Below are 17,314 nucleotides of genomic sequence, written 5' to 3' on the forward strand. Positions count from 1 at the left end.
ACGTGTGGTGGTCAGACGGCCCTCATCACGTGTGGTGGTCAGACGGCCCTCATCACGTGTGGTGGTCAGAAAAATGTCCTTCGGTGTCCCAGTGGAGGGAAGCAGGGATTCAAATTAGCCCCGAATTTATAGTTGCCCAGGGATGAATTCTGTGACTTCAGAGGGTGGGGGGCAGGTTTTCCTTCTGGGTTATTCTTCTCCACAGGTGAGTGTTAAGATTTACAGCCGGTCCCTGAGTGCACATCGGCTCACGGACTGGGAAGCCGGCCAAGAGCCCCAAGGAGCCCTGAGTGCCGGCTCACGCAGAACCTGGAAAGTTAACTTTGGGTTTTCATTTGCCAGATGGGTGTGAGAGAAGGCTCTGTCCCTTTCTCTAGGCCCAGAACCTTTCTCCTGCCCTGTCCCCTACACTGTGCAGTCCGGCAACTGAGAAGTAAGGACTTGCGCGGCAGGCCACCGGGGCAGGAAGGCAGCGGCGGGCCCCCTGGCAGCAGGGTGTGAGCAGGCTGTGACAGCCCGTCCTTCGTGGTCTAGTCTAGAACAGTCTAGTCCAGCTCTGTGTCAGCTTCGTAGGGACAACCCCGTTAGCGGTCCGCCACAAATCACACCTGCTGCTGTCCCTTGCACCGGCAAGGTTGCGTAGCCGGGAGTGTGTGGCCCATCCCTTAGTTTTGGACAGCTGTGTGCAGCAGGGAAGTCCTTTCTTGGGGCTCGCCTCACACCAGCCTGGCTCTCCCCATGAGGCGGTGTGGCCAGCGGGTAAGGGCATCCGGCCTGAAAAACAGGCAGACAGAGTCTAGAACCCGCGCCCGACGCCGTGTCCGCTGTGTGACCTGGCGCGGAGCGGGCCTCCGCGACGCATCTGTAGGACGGGAACAGCGACACCACACGAATGTGCAGACGGCACCTGACCTGTCCCAGGTGGCCGGGACGTGGGGACCTCTGCTCACGAGGACCATCTTACTGACAAGTTCCTCCTTCCTAAGAAAACACTCTTAAAAACAAGAAAATAACCTTTCTAAACTCAGGCAGAGCAAAAAAAAAAAAAAAAAAGAAGTCAATCTCGAAAGGAATCTGAACGCACGAGGGGGCATCCTTCACAACCCACGCGGGCCCTGGATCAGAGGCCCGGGTGGGAGCCACACGGTTCTCTATTTCCGTCACAGCGCTGACCGCTTTTATGGCCACATTCCACTCCCAGGAGAGATAAATTAGCTTTTTAAAAAAGAGAAGATCCTGTGTAGAAGCTTCAGGACAAGACACTTGGAGCGTTTCTTAGGCCGTCGTTGGACCGGAAGCCAGAAGAGCAAAGCGCTTGCTCAGCCGGGGGCCCGGACGCCCACCCGAGGCTGAGCAGGGTTGGGAACCGTGTCCGGAGTGGGTGGTGTCTAGTGGACGGGACACGTGCTCTGTGTCCCCCCCACGTCTTCCTGAGGTGTTCGTCCTCAGGTCTGGCCTGGGGTCTGGGAGAGCCAGGAACATCGGGTCCCGGGGGACGCCCCTGAGTGCGGCCACCCCAAAGAAAGACGTCAGTGATTTTTTTTTCCCCAGACAGCTTACAGTCGGGAAGATAAAATTACCAGTCTCTCTAAATATTTAATCTTTCTAAATCATATAAGATTAGCCCAAAGCCACAGGCATGATTATTTCTCAGTGGAATCAAGATTTTCAGCATGGAGAGTCTTGTGGAGACTGGAAACGTCCCATGCTCTCGGGCAGCCAGAATGGCCTCCACCTCAGGGGACCATTTACGCCTCAGTGGGTGCTCACCTCCTCCTGTGCACGGTGACCCGTCGCCTGTGGTCCCCGGGAAAGTGTTTTAAGCCCCAGGCTTTCCCCCAGAGCGGCCAGCACTGGTGTGACTGCCCTTCCGCTCCATTCATCCCCCGCCTCAGCTTTTCGCCTGTGGAGTCAGAGCTTTTCATACAGACTACAAGCGACAAAAGTCTCCTCTACGGTCACGGGGCAGCAGTGGTGTTTGGGCATCACCCCTCCTCCGTTTCTCTGATGAGTCCACTTACTGTGACCAGACCGGTTTTCTCTTCTGGATGAAGGCCTTGATTCCCTCCTGCCCGTCCCGCAGGGCCACGTTGTCCACCATGGTCTGGGAGGTGAGGTGGTAGGCCGTTCTAAGGTCCTGGGGCAGCTGCTTGTAGAAGGTGGCCTTGCCCAAAGACACCACTGGACGGCTCAAGGAGGCGATCTTCCTTGCAATTCTCATGGTCTCTTCCTCCAGCCTGCCTTCCGGCACTACTTTGCTGAGCAGCCCGTGGAGCAAGGCCTCCTCAGCGGAAATGGGCTCCCCCGTGAAGAGCATTTGCAAGGCAACCTGAGGGGGAGACATGGGCGTTACCGAGGCATGCTCCCTGTGACCCTGTCTGTTCCACCCTACGCTTCCCTATGACCTCAGCCCCGTTCTCCGCTTCCTCAAATCCCACGTCACCCACGGACCTGACGCCTGCCATAGGCAAGGCCGGATCATTCTGGGAGCGAGGGGAACACAGGTGCCTGGGAAAGGGGGTGACTGACTCTCGTGTTCTCTTGCTCCTTCCCCAGGTCGGGTCTCCCACCCCTGCCTCGCTGGGAGCTTCCCCCGCCTCGTTCAAGGGCCCGGCACGGGACAGTGGCCGCATCTGATGGGAGGAGAGTGAGACGGCCTCACCAGGGAGGCTGAGGCCTCCCACACACAACCTGGGGGCCGCTTTCCAGAAGGAGGAAGATGTTCAGAGATGCCATCACCTCGGTGTGAGTGAAAGAGCAGCCTCCCGGAACCACAGCAGGAGGGACTGAAAGGGGGCACCTTCCGGGGACCAGGCGGAGCCTCGAGTACGCAGCTTACCAGCAGGTGAGGCACGGCACGTGCAAGGTGCCCCCTTCCGCCTGGGTCCCCTCTGCCCCCCAGAAAGGGGATCCGGGTTCCTTCCTCTCTGTGGTTCCCTCTGTGGCACGGCCCGCTGGCACCGCGCCTGGTTCTGGACTCCCACAAAGCCTGGCCTCTTAAAATTCGAATCCTCGCTTTAAGAGGGGCTCCGCGTGCTCCCGGCACACAGGCAGGGAGGGGCCTTTTCTGTCCCTCTGCCTCTCACTCCCCGGCAGCCCCGCCGTTTCCTGAACCTGCCAGGCGTGCCGTCACCTCAGGGTGCTGCTCCCTTGGCCTGCGACGCTCTGTCCCCATGTGTCCTGATGGGTGGTCTTGTCCCCTTCGGGCCTCTGCTTACGTGACATCTCATCCAGCAGGTCCCCCGTGACCATGCTGTAAAAACTACAAACCAGACCCAGCCCCCACCCCCTTCCCAGCTGTATTTTGACCCTTTGTTCTGCCGTTTAACACACTATGCATCCGACGTGTTCGTTTGTTGCTTGTACTGTCTGCTTTGCTAGCGTGTAAACTCCACCACGTCAATGACTTTTTTTTTGGTAACGTTTACTTATTTTTGAGAGAGAGAGAGAAAGAGACAGAGCATGGGCAGGGGAAGGGCAGAGAGAGAGGGAGACACAGAATCAGAGACAGGCTTCAGGCTCTGAGCTGTCAGCACAGAGCCCAACGCGGGGCTCGAACCCACGGACTGCAAGATCATGACCTGAAGTCGGACGCCAACCGGCTGAACCACCCAGGCGCCCCTGAGAGATTTTCTTTTGTAGCTGTTCTATTTCTGTACTGCCAGCACTGCATCCAGTAGGCGGCTTACGAGATGTTTCCCGATGAGCTGAGGGACAGATGGAGGAAGGGACGCGGCAGGGCAGAAACGACGCTCCGCGCGTTTAGAGGTTTGGGCAGAGGTGACCCAGCTCCCGCCTGGCTCTTTTGCTTGTGCTGCTGCGTCGTGGAGCCCGCCTGCCGTGTTGTGGGCGAGGTCCAGGACATACGGGAGGCTGTGCCACGTGTCCTGTGACCGGCCCGGCGGGGGCCCTCAGAGACGCAGGCCACCAGCCGCTCAGATGACGGCCCCTAGCTGTCACCCTCCCCCGGCCTCGAGTCTTCCCAGCTGAGGCCACGTACGTGGCAGAGCAGAGAGGAGCTCCGTCACCCAGCCCTGTCCAGATCGCAGATTCACGAGCTCCACAAATTACTGTTGTTGCTTGGAGCCACATAGTTATGGGAGGTTCCCTGTGCGGTAATATACTGGACGACCTTGAGCTACGAATCTGGGAGCATCAGTATTCCGGTCATGCCCCTGACTAGGTTCTTCAGCCTTGGCGCCAGCATGTATTTGGGGCCAGATAACATTTTGTTGCGTGTGGCAGGATGTTTAGACATCCCGGGTCTCTGCCAGGTGCCGGCAGTTACATGTCCCACCCCGACAGCTGTGACAGTCAGACATGGAGCCAGGACTGCTCCCAGCCTTGGGCCACTAAGTTAGAAGGCTTCTGAAGTCATGACCTCGGATTGTATCAGTGAGGGATGGAGCTTCCATAGAGGAGGAGGAAAATGTGCGCCTTTATGACAACAAAGAAAACAAATAAGAAACCTAACTCGTACTGAGGGACAGGCAAGACTGAAGTGGGGTGACTCACAGACAAGCCCATGGTGAGAAGCTTCAGGGGAACAGGCATTAGAAGGGACATTCCCTCCCCGCACAGTGTGGGACATTGTGGCACAGCCAGCCGGCCACACGCCAGGCGGAATGTCCCAATGCACACAGTACTTGCAACAAGCGAATTCTGGAACTGCCCGTGGCGGGCACCGGAGGACCGCGGCTGGGGGCTGCGGGGAGTCGGATTACCTTTCTCGGCACTGTTCTCCCCAAGGCAACGGCAGGGGTGGAGCAGAAGAGCCCAATATTCACGCCCGGGGTGGCAAAAGAGGACTTGTCGCTGGCCACGGCAATGTCACAGCTGGCAACCAGCTGACAGCCGGCGGCGGTGGCCAAGCCGTTCACCATGGCGATGACGGGGACCGGGTGGTTCTGGATCAGCATCATGACCTGAGGGGTCAAACACACCTCGTGATTTCCATCCAGGAGCGAGCTCCAACACGAACACGTATCAGGTTATGTGACTTCACCACTTCCAGGGCATTCCCCGTCTGCATCAGTGCATCGGGTTCTGGAAACAAGGGTGAGAGGAGGTGTGAGGGGAACTAGCTTGGCATTAAATATCCACTATGAACCAGCCTGTACCATTGGGTCCTGCTGAGCCTCACAGCAGGGACGGACCCTGTTTCATGACGAGGACATGAAGGCATAGGGGGAGGTGACAGCCAACGCTGGAGATCCGCACGCGGTGGCAGAGGGCTCAGGACCCGCATCCAGCGGGCCCCACGGCCCCCGTCTGCCCACCGGGCAGGGGGCTCTGGGAGGACAGTCCCCGTTGCTTCCCAGCGGCCCCGCTGAAGAACAGAGCGATTCTGACCCCAGGGAGGGACTGCGCCTGCACAGAGCCCTCCTCCTGGGTCTGAAACTGGTGTTTGGTCTGTCCTTGAACGAGAAACTGGAAGGCAATTTCCTTAGTAATTACTTCCCACATTACCACTGTGAGCACTCTCTCAATTCTATTAAAATGCTGGGGGACACCCTGCTGTCATCAAAATAAAATTCCCCAAACAGGGCCACTGGCACAGAGAGGCGCTGAAAATGTGTGCCCATGGGACCCCCTCCCCCCATAAATCCCCAGAACTTTAACTTATTTTTGCAGCTTACAAAATAACTTGGTTTATTTCTCCATTTTTCCTTGCTGCTCTAAACGGACTGCGTTGCCATGGTAACTTCGATGTATGTATGGTCGCCCTTGGAACCCTGGCAGGAAGGGCAGGCGGGAGGGAGCCACCACATCTGGGCTTGTTTCCCTTGGTGGCAACTCTGAAAAAACGACCTTCGTTGATGTGAAGATTTTGCCCAAGGAACTTAGCCTTTTGCATTTGCAAACATTTGATATTTGTCAGTTTTATTAGAAAATAACCAATTAGATATTTAAGGAGAGGGTATCATATTCTATAATGAGTGGTTCTGGACTTTTGTGGGGGGGTCACCTTTTGAGACCCTGATCAACGCTAATGACCCTCCCAGAGGAACGCACATACATATATCTGCACCCCAAGCTGCTCGTGGGTTTCGGGAGCTCATGCGCTCCCGGGGAGGATGAGGATGGCAGGGAAGGAGCTCATTCTCCGTGGCATGCGGCAGCCAGGAGAAACATGTGTGAGAGCGCCCAGTGTCTTGCTGCAGAGAGAGGTTATTTTTGGCTGAGAGCCATCTGTCCCCTAATGACCTGGTGACTTCTGAGAAGTGACCTGGCTCTGACTAGTGCTGGACAGTCCGTGCCTCCCGCCGCCACCCACAGTGTGCTGGGGTTCTCTCCAGCCTGCTCAGAAAATCCGTACCGCGGGTTCCGACACTATTACAAATATTCGTACCTTTCATCTAGGGATTACCCCCCCTTTTTTTTAAATGTTCATTATTTATTTTGAGAGAAAGAGAGAACATGAACAGCAGAGGGACAGAGAGAGAGTCCCAAGCAGGCTCTGCATTGTCAGCTCAGAGCCTGAAATAGAACTTAAAATCACAGGCTGTGAGATCACGACCTGAGCCAAAATCCAGAGTTGGTGCTTAACTGATTGAGCCACCCAGGGGTCCCTAGGGATTACTTCTAAGGAATAATTCTGAAATAGGGTAAAAAGCTGTCTAGGCAATGATGCTCACCACATTATTTCAAAACAGTAAAAAACTAATAAATAACATAAATACATACCAATCGATAATGAAACACAGCTACGTGCTCTAAATGTCCATTGAATGGAATGCTGTGTTCTCATTATGAGAGTTCCCACAAGACACAGCAACCTGGTGGGCCCGGCCCTATGGAGCGGGTCTGGAGCCAGGCGCTGGGGCTTGATGCCTGGTCGGCCACTTACCCACCAGGTCTTCTCATCTGGGCATGATAACAGTACCAATATTTCATTTCATTTCATTTCATTAAATTTCATTCTATTCTATTCTATAGTGTGTGTGTGAGCAAGAGAAAGGGGCAGAGGGAGAGAGGGTGAGACTCCCAAGCAGGCTCCGTGCTCAGCATGGAGCCCGACGCAAGGCTAGACCCCATGACTGCGAGATCATGACCTGAGCCAAAATCAAGAGTCAGATACTCAACCAACTGAGCCACCCAAGAACCCCATCACAGTAGCAATCTTAGAGAACATGAGAATTGTATACATTAATATGTCTAATGTGCTCAAAACATTACCTGGCACATGGTAAGCATCCAACCATACAGTCTAGTTATACAATTATACGGTATAATTGCACATATGTATGAGTTTTCAGACAAATAGGACCACACGGGAAAAGATTCAGAAGAAATATACCAAATGTTAGCATTCACTCTGGGGGGTATGATCATGGTCTAGTATCAGTCGTTTGTTTTCCTTCCTTTCCTTTTCCTAGATTTTCAAAATTGTCCGTAATGAGCATTTATTATTTTATAATTAAAAAGTATTTTAAGTAAAGTTAGAGAGGAATTCAGGAAAGATGAAGACTAGGTAAAAAATCAGCGGGGGTAATCAGTCCCTTGGTAGACAAGGCTTTTTCTCCCTCCCAGTTTACCTCCTGGACCAAGTATTTTTCCTGGGCTCTGCCTGCTCCCACATGGGACATAAACTTGGCTCTGCCTTAGCCTCACTCAACAGCACTGCTAAGGGCTCTGTGTCACCCCCCAGAGCGAGAGGCCACGTTCTGCTGCCATCTCAGTGGGAGAGTGTGCGGAGGAGAAGCATCTCTTCCTGGACTCGGGTTTCCCCCTTCAGGAAAGAGGCAGGGAGAGGTCTCCGGTGAGATCTGCCCGTCAGCCCCCCAGAGGGTGCTTTCGCTCGCTCGGAGCCCAGTGTTCCTTCTCCATCTCAGTTTGTCCTGTTCCTGATTTGGAAACAACTGTCAGGGACTTGCGCTCTGCAGTGAACCTGCTGCGGTTTAGACGCTGAGCCAGGACCCCGGCCGCCTTCTCTACCACCGCGTCTTCGCACGCGTGAACCAAGCAGTGAACTCTCTAGCTCATGCCATCCCGATCTGTCTGCTGATTACATTTGGAAACTGAAACCTTGCACAAGTTCGCGATGCTCATATTTACCCAGGACAATGTGATTTTCTTAGAAAAAGCGTTAAGGAAATCAATGCGCTTCCACCCGTGTCCCCCTGCATTAGGATGAGGTCCCGTTGATGCGCTGTGTTTTGAAAGCTGAGCCCGAGGCCCCGGTGGGTTGCCAGCTTCCACGGACTCTGGCCTTCAGCCTCTGAAGGAGCCTGGTTCCCCCGGGGCCCGTTTGCTGACCCGCTTAGATCTCGGTTCATGAAGACGCCACAGCAGAGGATAAAAGCAGGCCCTTTACGGAAGATGGAAGGGGTCTAGTGGGTCTCTCTGATGACTTTCTGTTTTAGCCAAACATACTGGATATTAGTCGAAAAATAACTTCTAAAGCACCAAACCTGGGCAAGGCCGAGAGCTTGAATGTTACATAAACATCATGAATGTGAAACAAAAGAGCTGAGCCTGAGCTCTGGCTCACTCCTGTCTCTCCACGAAGCCTCAGATCAATTGTTTTTCTGGCTCGTCCCTCCTTGAAATGAGAAAGCTATGATTGGATTTCCTTACGGCGTTCTGGAAGGACAAGGAAACCAATGGTGGTGGAGAACGTGTCTTAATCACCTTCTGTCAGCCGCCCTGTTGCTCACCTCTGTCTTGTCTATACAGAAGGTCTCATTAAATATTTGTTGAATCATTAATGATCAAATAAATGAACAAGTCAATGAATGCATGAAGAATTAAGTTAAGTAACCTTAGGATTGGGTTATGAAACTGTTTGATGTCTTGCTTCTCACCTGCATTTCCAGTTTCAGTTTGGCAGGAAACTTGGTTTTCCTTCTGTTTCCCTCAGTGCCTTACGAGTATCATGCATACAGTAGTGCTCAATAAACAGTCATGAAATGAACAATGTATTACTTAAAGTTGGATGCTAGAGTCAATTTGTTATTATCCAGGGGCTGATTTAGCATATTTATAAGCCATCCCAAACTTTCTGCTCCCTTCCTCCTCTCCTTCATGTGGTTAAAGAGATAGACAGTAAGAAGTAAACATGAAGAGGCTAATTTTCCCACTTGGAGGTGCTGATTACAGAGGTTAGTTGGAAGAAGGGTTTGAAAATAATCTTTAGGGGTGCCTGGGTGGCTCAGTCGGTTAAGCCTCCGACTTTGGCTCAGGTCAGATCTCACATTCGTGGGTTCGAGCCCTGCGTCGGACTCTGTGCTGACAGCTAGCTCAGAGCCTGGAGCCTGCTTCTAGTTCTGTGTCTCCTTCTCTCTCTGCCCCTCCCCCTCTCATGCTCTGTCTCTCTCTATATCAAAAGTAAATAAAACATTAAAAAAATAAAGAATCTTTAAAATCATTATGGGTATTCCTTTTACATATATCCTTTCTTTCCCATTAACACAGTTGTTTAGTTTAAATTAAAAAAAAATGATACTACTCTTAGGTTCTTTCCCTCTAAAGATGTATATTCCCACCCTCTTCTCTTCTGTAAGACATACGTGCCAAGACACGCCCCATGGCCCCAGAGGTGGAAACCGCCGGGATCAGCATATATTTTACCCTCTTGGCATGTAATAAGATCAGTCGCAAACCAAGGTCTGTCCCTTCTTAAAAATCTACACCAAATAGTGGCTTGGGTGAAGGATTCACCAATGACCAGTCTGCAGTGATTACGTCTCCCGGGCAAAACCTCATGTGTAGCTCGGAAGCCTAATCCAATAGTTCAGGTCATTAACATTTCTGGGCTCGAGATGGCTCACCTCAGAACAGGTCTGAAAGACTTCGGCGTGATACTCCGGGCTTTGCTCATCCGTCAGCTCCTTTAAGTCATGCCCAGAAGAAAAAACAGGCCCCTCCGCTGCACATGTTTCCAGTTGAGGGAAGAAAAAGAAAGAGACGTTAACGGCCAGAGCTGGGGCCTTCACCTGTCTGCCGGGTAACTGGCAACCGTATTGGTGCCGTGGACACTCAGAGAAGGTTAACAGCTCAATTTTGATAAGAATAATTCTATTTAGCTTGAAAAGTAACCGAGTGAGGGTGAGGCATTTGTTCTCAAAGGTCTGTGGTGGAACCAGCAAAAACATGTACCTCCAGCAAGAAGGCTCAGTGGCCACGGTGGGTGTGTGTGCGCTTTCCAGACTTATCCCTCTGGTTTGCACACTTCTGCTGCTGCACTTGGTGTGGCCTGCATGTACGGGCTCATACACGCCCATCAGATCCACCATGCCTCCCACGGCGTCCCTGTCCTTTGGTCTACAGGCAAGGCCACCCACACAGGTTAGAATCCAGGAAGGGCGGATGTGAAGAGAACCCCCTCATTTTTACAAGGGACCCGAGGCTGTGGCTTATTGGTACTGTTGTCCTCAATGACAATGGTGAAATGAAATTCCACTCATAAGCCGATGACACTTTCTCATACTTTTCTTTTGCTGTGGCTGCCGGGACAGATGACATTATTCCCTTTAAACAAGTGAAAAAATTGCTTGGCTCAGAGTTTGCTGCCTCACTGCATCCTGATTACCCCCACCCCTGCATGGCTGCTGGACAGTATTTGTTCTATTTCTTCCCCCCTTTGCCATATAAAAAGTTGAAAATTTATATTCAACCACAGACAGGAAAGTAACATTCTCAGGGTCTGCCTCCAGAAACACCGAACCTTAATTTTTAAAAAATAGTGCCTCATAGGGCATCAGGTGTTTCGTTTTTCTGCGGCTGCTTTAAAATGTTGGCCTGGCCGTTATGTATGCCACTGTCCCCCTCACCAGATGATCTGGCAGACATTCTTCCTGGAGAAAGAGCAAGGAAAGAAATGAGCGAAATATAGCATGCTTTCTGGCACCATTGAAGAAGACCACAGATCTCGGCTGAAACCTTAGTTAAGAACACAAAAGACAAACCATCAAGTGCCCAAGCAGCCTGTCCTTGCCTACTAGGGAATCTTCTGGAAGGATCAGTGATTAAACCCATCTCACCAGGTCCATGAAGAAATCAGTTCTCTGATTTTGATGGGCAGACCAGCACGGCCAAGGACGGCGGCAGCGGGGATTCGTATACGACGAAAAGGAAAAGGCACATATTCTCGCTGCACGGTAATCTTTGCTATAATTCCCACCGTTAACAGGGTGGGGATCAAGGTCCCCACGGCACAAGAGTTTTCCATAATCAGTGTTCCTGAAAGGAGCTTCACAATCACCCCGTTAAGTAAGGGAATGCCCCAGAGAACCACAGAATTTCGAGACACTTCTGGGTAGCTACTGCAGAGCACTGAGGCTGGATATCAGATAATACCTGAGATGACAATGACTTTGAGGTCTCCGCTCTCCGCTTCATGAAGAATGTCCCTTTGGAGAGACTTCAGCATCGCTAATGACAGCGCGTTCCTCCTCTTTGGATCACTCAAGACAATGTTCCTGGGAAGAACGTTTTATTAATTATTGCGTCGTGCAGGAGTCAAAACAAGTGAGGATCCCCGCGGTCCCTTTCTAACCGGGGAGTATTTTTTAACCGCCAGGGAAGAGAACCAGGCAATTAGGAGGCTCTGCCTTCTGGAATTACCGCTAAGTCAGCACAGGAGACCACCTGAAACCTGGGCTGCGTTTTCTCCCTCCTTCCCTTGATCTGTTTCTCTTTTTCTCCGAGTTTGCTGTCAGATCCACAACTGTCACTGCCACAGAAAGGGCGGGTCCGACAGTTCCCGAACCACCACTGCCCACACTGAGAGGCGGTGAGGTTTGTAAGAAGACGGGTGGGCGCCAGGGGGCACTGCCACACTGTGGCGACCTTCCACTGATTTCCTCAAAACCGTGAGTCTGGGGAAGGAGCCCAGAAGGAAAATACGGCCCCACGTCTCCTCCTGTCCACCCCACAGAGCAGGCAATGCAGTTACAGCTGCAGATATGCGTATGTGACAGGTTTTTCTGTGTGTTTCCTTCCAGTGGCATCCTGTAATTCTGCAACATGTGCGGAGAACAGGCAGTACGTGAAGAAGAAAAGGACAGGCGCGTACTGGACGTGTCCTCCAAGGAAGAGCTGGCGTGCGGTCTTCTCGCTACGCTAAGGTATCCCACATGCTAATTAAAATGAGCGGTATTGTCGTCTGGCTGCCTGTACACAGAAGATGTGTCACTGTGGCCGCTGTGAGGAGTGCGCAGGGAGCCAGGCACCAGACTATGTGTTATATACGTTAGATGTGTTTCCCACGGGGCCCCACCTACGTGTTTTCTGCCTTTCTCATTCTTTTTCGCAATCTGGTATTCCTACCGCCAGGCGTCAGCCTGGATCCCCCGTTAATAGCCCTCTGCTGCCACTGTTTTCTGGAAAAGTACTCTGGTGACTGACTTTATTTCCGGGCAACAAGAGCCCGTTTCCTTGGAACACCACGCCAGCCTGCCGTCATCTGCAGGCGCCTGGGACTTCCATCCGTTTCTCACAAACACGTGAGACTTGCGGCCGATAATGCAATAGACTACGAAACCTGCATTTTGGGGTGTGGCAACAGAAGCGCTGATGACCTTCCAGTAAAATACTGAGTGTGCTTTCTGTAGCAACCCCAAGTGCTGCCATCTCCTCGGTGACATATGCCCCAAATTCAATTCTAAGGCCTTCGGCACAATTGTGTACAGAGCTACCAGCCCCTAAATGCCCTTCTGTGTGGCAGCGTTGGTGCACATGTGGCCCATCGGTCCTCTGGCTGGTGCCTTCCACACCCTGGCAGGGTGCTCTGAGCGGCTGAGTTCGCTCTTCAACCCAGTGGAACCAGGCCTCTGTTCCTGCCGCTCCAGGAAAACCGGCCTCACCGAGAATCTCCCACTTGCCAGAACCGAACCCAGTGGCTATTTGGATCATGCTCTCTCTCCTTCTGGAAGCACAAAATCATCTGTTCTTCGGTGCTTCTCTAGCCTGTCCTCCACTTCCTCAAGGTGCACCTAGCCTTCAGCTACCCCTAACTGATCCTCGGAGCTCCCTCCACTGCTCCCTACTTGTCCCAGGCTCTTCCAAGTCAAACCTCCCTCCCGGGCTCCAGGTCTACATGTCCATTCCATTCCAGCGTCCCCTGGACAGACGTGTCCTTGGGCTCTCCTCTTTCCCTTACCTCAGTGCTACTACTCGGTTGCTCAAGCCAGAAACTGAAAGTCAAGCGATCTCTTCCCTATTCAGCTGGTCATCAGACCTGGTCGGTAGTCCCTCCTAAAAGTCTGAATTCTCCCAATGGCTCTCTTGGGTCAAAACACGTGATGCCTGCACTCATGGCTTCACCAGTACCGCTCCTCGCAAGAGGGAGTCACCAAGAGTGAGGTCACCGGCAGAGCATGTGATAAAAAGTGTGTATTTGTGTTTGCAAGGCAAGTGATGGGCAGATGCCCCGATGAACTGTCTAGAGATCGTCACATCATTGTAAACCAAGAGAAGGTCCATGAGATGAGCACGGTCATGTTCATGCACAGAGGCAGCACTCAACAGACACCTGCTAACTGAATTAATGACCCCAAGTAGCATTTCAATTTCTCACAGCCAATTCCACCAAATTCCTGTAAATTTTCACCTCACCTAGTGTTTTACTACCTTTTTTTTTCTTTTTTTTTTTTTTAAAGAGAGAGGGACAGACTCATGCTCAGCCTGGACCCCTATGTGGGGCTCAACACAGGGCGTGATCCCACGACCCAGGGATCATGACCTGCGCCGAATTCAAGAGTCAGACACTTAACCACCTGAGCCACCCAGGCGCTCCTTGTCACCTCTTTTAAACCTCAGTGGCGAGCACACTGGGCTACACAGGAGAGTGGAAATAACTCTGGAGGCACATGGACCTTTTCACGCCTCCTCGCTTCCCTTCCTACTGGCTGTGTGGCCGTGAGCAGGCTTGTTTCCTCACTGGAGGGTGGGCACCACCTAATCCGCCTCACAGGCTCTTATAAGGATCACGGGTGACATCATACAGTCCCTAGCACAGTACCCAATTTCTGGCTGGTTTTCACTCTGTGACAGTACTGCTGCTTAGGGGAACAGCTTGGAAAAGGGATGCTTAGTGTGACTTGAGTTGTTCTAGCTCACCTGCTTAGTGCTTAACATACTCCTGCTTTAGTGCTGGGTCTGGAGTTCCTACTTACCAATTGCTTCCGGGCATTTCTGATAGATTGGTTCTTCCTATCATCTCCCTTTCTGACTCCTGTTTAGCTCCCGGGAACTCAACCAGACAGACTTTCTTTGGTCAGCTGGCTGCCATGCCAGAAGTCAGGTTTCTGACCAGGTGGAACCAGATGTGCAGAAGCAGAGCCACCCTCGAAATGGGCAGGAGGGACCCCTGCCTGGGCCCTGCACTTTAGAACACCCTGTTTTGGCGCTCTTCCAGCCTGGACATCAGCGCCCACTTCCGAACCCTGCTGCAGTTACCTGAGACTCTGATATTCTCTGACTTTGCAGTGGACACCTTTAAGGCCACTGGGTGGCCAAGAGCCATTATTTACAGGCAGTGAGGGGACAGAGAGGGCACAGGCATGCTGGATGGGGTGTCTGCAGACTTGTGTGCCAAGCTCCTGGCAGAGTGGGGGTGGGGAACAGGTGAGAGGGGGTGAGCATGGGGTAGGAAGGAAAGAAAGCGGCAGGCCAGTGGCTGGCTCTCCAAGGCTTTGGGGGAACTCCTAGGAGCCTGAGGATCACAAATTCAAGCCCGATCTTCCAGGTCTTATGAAGACACTTGTCAGGGTAGGAAGAAAACATACTTAGCTGTTTGAGTTGTAACTTCTAACTACTTAGCATGCTGGGTGGGCCTCTCTTTGCACCCTTGCCCTGGCCAGGCAAACATCAGGGAGAGGCTAGATGGGGCTAGGGGTCCTTCACCTTTCACTACTTCTGCTTCATCCAGTTCGTTTGTGCACCGGTTTTAGGGTTTTAGGTTTGTTTAGCCAAAGGGCAGAGCTCAGTACAGTGTGTCCTTTATCCTACATACTGACCTGCCTGGCCGCAGGGACTTGTGGGGGAGGGCCGAGGAGCAGCTCAGCAAAGCCTAACCTGGTGTTGGAACCAGGTCAAGTGTGTGAGACGCACAAAACCCTCCTTCTCAAAGGCCACCTGCTGAGCTGCTCACGCAGTGCCTAAAGGCCACGGAAGACTGGGCTCCGATGCAGGGGGCGGTTTAGGGAGTTTGAGCGCTGGGACTTTCGGAGGCTGTCGCACTTGAAATTCTCCGGTGTGTCCTGAAGGGTCCCAAATGCTACCGTGCCCAGGCAAGGAACTTAAGGAAATACCGTGTCCGCGGGTTCCTTCGGGACCGTCGGCCAGAAACTGGGGTCCCTGACCGGCGGAGCTGACCCCAGGCCGAGCCCTTGTTGGCCCTGCCGCCCACCCGCACCTGGGGGCCGATCCGGGAGGGCTTGGGCGCCCTGCGACCCCGCAGCTGACCTGATGCCGTCCCGCTGCCGCGCGCTGGTGGGTCGCGGCCCCGGCCCCCTGCTGCAGAAGCCGGCGGAGAGCGGGGCCCACGGGTTGCCCCGGAGCCACCAGAACCCCGTTTTCCTGAAGGTTCGCAAGCCGATGGCGGCCATGGCAGCCAGAGAAACGCCCTGGAGGGTCGACGTCGCGAGGGCCGCTGTGTGAGCCTCCGGACCCCTGCGCCTCGACCGACCCGGGCTCCCGGGGAAAATAGGATCGGAACTCCCAGGCCTGGGCCTAGACTTCGCCTCTCGCAGGCCACGCCCCCTGCCGCCGCCAACGCCCCGCCCCACCGCCGCCGCCGCCCCGCCCCCAAGGGGCTGAGCGGTGGAGTCAGACACCGAGGGCTCTAACCCTGCAGACCGGCTCCACGGATTGTTTGTTTTAGCGAGGACAGATAAGGGGTTCAGGGGAAGCAAGGGAAAGATTGGCTTGTTCCTTTCTGCACCAACACCAATGTGTTGGTTTGCCTAGATTAGAAAAATGAGTGTCAACAGGTGGTGAGTGGTACGAGATATAGACACCACTTTGTTACTTCACCCCGCCCACTGCAGAGAGCTCAGGCTACAACAGGAGGCGTATTCCACACAGGCGTTGACTTTTGAAGGACTGTGCGTCCTCTCCTTGAAAGTCTTACATTTAGCTCTTGGGATTTCAAATGCACCCGGGAGGGAAAGGGAGATCTAAATGACTGGCACTAGAGGAGAAAGCATATCCTGTCGCTGAAACCTTTAGTATGATGAGAATATCCTCATTTTCATTTGTTAGTTAAATTCTCAAAGTCTGGAGGATTTTCTTTTTTAATTTTTTATGTTTATTTATTTTTAAAAAATTTTTTAATGTTTTATTTATTTTTGAGACAGACAGATTCAGAGGACGAGCAGGGAGGAGCAGAGAGAGAGGGAGACACAGAACCGGAAGCAGGCTCCAGGCTCTGAGCTAGCTGTCAGCACAGAGCCTGAAGCAGGGCTCAAACCCACTAATGTGATATCAAGGCCTGAGCTGAAGTCGGAGGCTCAACCGACTGAGCCACCAGGCGTCCCTTTATGTTTATTTATTGTTGAGAGAGAAAGAGAACACACACACAAGAGCAGAGGAGGGGAGGAGAGAGAGAATACCAAGCACGCTCTGCAATTCTGGATTCCAACCCACCAATTGTGAGATCATGACCTGAGCTGAAATCAAGAGTCAACTGCTTAACTGACTGAACCTCCCAGGTGCCCCTCAAAGTCTGGAGGTTTTAAAAAATGTTCTTACATACTTTATTTTTATTGACTAGGTGCTCATTTCCAGTAGTTGGTATCCTCTGCAGGAATTGCTCTGGTCTTAAGATTTAACCTTCTGTCTCCCATTATTGTCCAGTCCCAAGTATTTTAGTCAGCTAAATCATCTTGTCAAAATATGTCTGATCATGCCACTTCCCTGCACCCTGCTGCAACATCGGGCCCCTGTTCCGTCAGCCTGTCTTGTGTTGTTCTCCACGCATCAGGGGCTCAACAGATCACAGTCAGGAGATTTGCAGGACGCGTGGGAGAAGTGGTCTCGGCCTCAAGGATTTTACGGTCTCTAGGGGAGACGCCGTGCTCAGGACCGTCCAACCCTTTGCCCCGAGAAGTTTCACCACGATGACAATTCTACAAAGGCATATTTAAATGAGGCCATGGGGGTTGTCCAGTGGCTTTAACTAGTCCCACACTGGGTTTACTTCTCAGCCTCCTAACTGCACAAAACACTTACGTGCAGAAAAATGCGCTGAAGTATCAGTTGAGAGTTCCAGCACCACCACCCGATTTCTGATGCACTGAGGCAGCTGGGGTGTTCCTTGTTCGTTGTCTCAAAGGAAGAGGGGGCCTGGCAGAATTCAGAGACAAAT

At 52.6% G+C, this 17,314-nt stretch overlaps 1 protein-coding gene across 5 annotated transcripts; it reads right to left on the minus strand.

Moving 5' to 3' along the window:
- ECHDC3 (enoyl-CoA hydratase domain containing 3) lies at positions 1–15,683 on the minus strand. 5 transcript variants are annotated; one of them, XM_029954795.1, is made up of 6 exons: positions 15,412–15,683; positions 11,302–11,423; positions 9,774–9,871; positions 4,725–4,925; positions 2,022–2,329; positions 1–309 (listed from the first exon to the last, which is right to left on the minus strand). In XM_029954795.1, exons 1-6 carry the CDS (start codon positions 15,552–15,554, stop codon positions 249–251), a joined length of 933 nt encoding a protein of 310 aa, XP_029810655.1. In that variant the 5' UTR covers positions 15,555–15,683; the 3' UTR covers positions 1–248. The 5 variants fall into 5 exon arrangements, with proteins under 5 accessions (XP_029810655.1, XP_029810657.1, XP_029810659.1 ...); XM_029954797.1 differs by having other exon boundaries at positions 1–994; XM_029954799.1 differs by lacking the exon at positions 15,412–15,683 and adding an exon at positions 14,964–15,224.
- Between the last annotated feature and the right edge of the window lie 1,631 nt (positions 15,684–17,314).

This window comes from Suricata suricatta, chromosome 10 (assembly GCF_006229205.1).
Source record: "Suricata suricatta isolate VVHF042 chromosome 10, meerkat_22Aug2017_6uvM2_HiC, whole genome shotgun sequence".
In the NCBI taxonomy this organism is placed as follows: domain Eukaryota; kingdom Metazoa; phylum Chordata; class Mammalia; order Carnivora; family Herpestidae; genus Suricata; species Suricata suricatta.